This window comes from Enoplosus armatus, chromosome 13 (genome assembly GCF_043641665.1).
Source record: "Enoplosus armatus isolate fEnoArm2 chromosome 13, fEnoArm2.hap1, whole genome shotgun sequence".
In the NCBI taxonomy this organism is placed as follows: Eukaryota; Metazoa; Chordata; class Actinopteri; order Centrarchiformes; family Enoplosidae; genus Enoplosus; species Enoplosus armatus.
The window spans coordinates 3,089,111-3,090,568 of NC_092192.1; the positions used below are offsets into that span (position 1 = coordinate 3,089,111).

General features: G+C 56.8%; 1 protein-coding gene across 1 annotated transcript; it reads left to right on the top strand.

Moving 5' to 3' along the window:
- The first annotated feature begins 229 nt into the window (after nucleotides 1-229).
- On the top strand, nucleotides 230-1,144 carry LOC139295754 (protein sprouty homolog 3). Its single transcript, XM_070918010.1, has one exon. The coding sequence runs from the start codon at nucleotides 230-232 to the stop codon at nucleotides 1,142-1,144; it is 915 nt and encodes a 304-aa protein (XP_070774111.1).
- Nucleotides 1,145-1,458: the final 314 nt, after the last annotated feature.

Below are 1,458 nucleotides of genomic sequence, written 5' to 3' on the forward strand. Positions count from 1 at the left end.
CATGAAAAAGGGTTTTACAAGGTTTCAAACAGTACCCAGCCCTCGCTGTGCTAGTTGCAATAAAATGAATAAAACTTGCGTCTGTATATTAACAGGCTGGTCTATTCTAACCGCTGTCGCTTCCTTTCTCTGTGTGTTTGCAGGTTTATCTGATGTGCCGTGAGCGTTGGGAGCACCTTGCCCCAGCCCCGGCCTGCAGCTCTGGTGCCACCCAGCCTGGCTCACCAGGATGGACCCTGCTCATTCCTTCAGGATGGAGCCGGACGGGCTGGACCTCCAGCAGGTCCCAGTGCTGTCGCTCGACCAGATACGTGCCATCCGGGCCAACAATGACTATGTGGAGAGGCCCGTGGCGCTGGAACCGGCATCCCAGTCCGGATTTTTCTATGCCCATGATGACCGTTACCCTCATGGAGTATACCACCCCCAGCCTTCCTTCCACTCAGCCCTACCCCGCAGCCAAAGTCAGCAGCAGCATGCTCACCTGTCCCACCTGAGCCGTTCCAGTACCATAAGCTCTTCCATGTCTCGGACCAGTGCCACCTCAGACCAGCGGCTACTGGCAGGTTTGACACCATCACACTCTGGCCTAGGTTCGGTGGTCCGTTCTCAGCCTAAAGGAGAACTCAAGCCTGATGCTTCCTTGGGTAAAGGCTTGACAGAGGACGAGCCTGAGCTGGGCCTTCATTTGTTCATCTGCGAGCGGTGTGGTCGCTGTAAGTGCCAAGAGTGCTGCGCTCCCCGCCGCCTACCTTCCTGCTGGGCCTGTGGACAGCGCTGTCTGTGCTCTGCCGAAAGCGCTGTGGAATATGGCACCTGCTTGTGCTGTGTTAAAGGCCTGTTCTACCACTGCTCTGCCCAGGATGACGAGGATAACTGCGCTGACCGGCCGTGCTCCTGCGCTCCAGCCCACGCCTGTGCCCGCTGGGGCACCATGGGGCTGCTGGCGCTCTGCCTGCCCTGCCTCTGCTGCTATCCCCCTGCCAGGCTGTGCCTTGCCCTGTGCCAGTGTGCCCATGACCGCACCACACGTCCCGGCTGCAGGTGCAGCAACACCAACACTGTGTGCCGCAAGATTTCCGCCTCCAACCCTAACCCCGGTCATCCCTCGCTCCGTAGCAAGGCCCTGGAGAAGCCGTTATGACAGGCCTGGATGGGGGCCAGGTAAATCCATTTCCTCTCAGCCGTCGCCAAAGCAATGCTGTCGCCAACAGTGCCACAGCCGACATTGTGACGACAATGCCATTGTGACCCACCTACCTAAATACGACAAGCCAACCAACCAACCAACCATGAAGTGTTGTTCACCTAATGTACCTTGAATTTACTTCTTCTCCAGCTCAGGAGGGACCAAAGCTTTAGTGTGCCTGTTCATGTTGGAGACTTCATGCCTGAAAACAAAAACTAGTCCTGAAGAAGAAGAATAAGCTGTCGTGCTTTGCTGGACTGCCCTTCAAC

Bases quoted from the DNA above. Each gene is read 5' to 3' on its own strand.
- LOC139295754 (XM_070918010.1), top strand. From the start codon at position 230: ATGGACCCTGCTCATTCCTTCAGGATGGAGCCGGACGGGCTGGACCTC.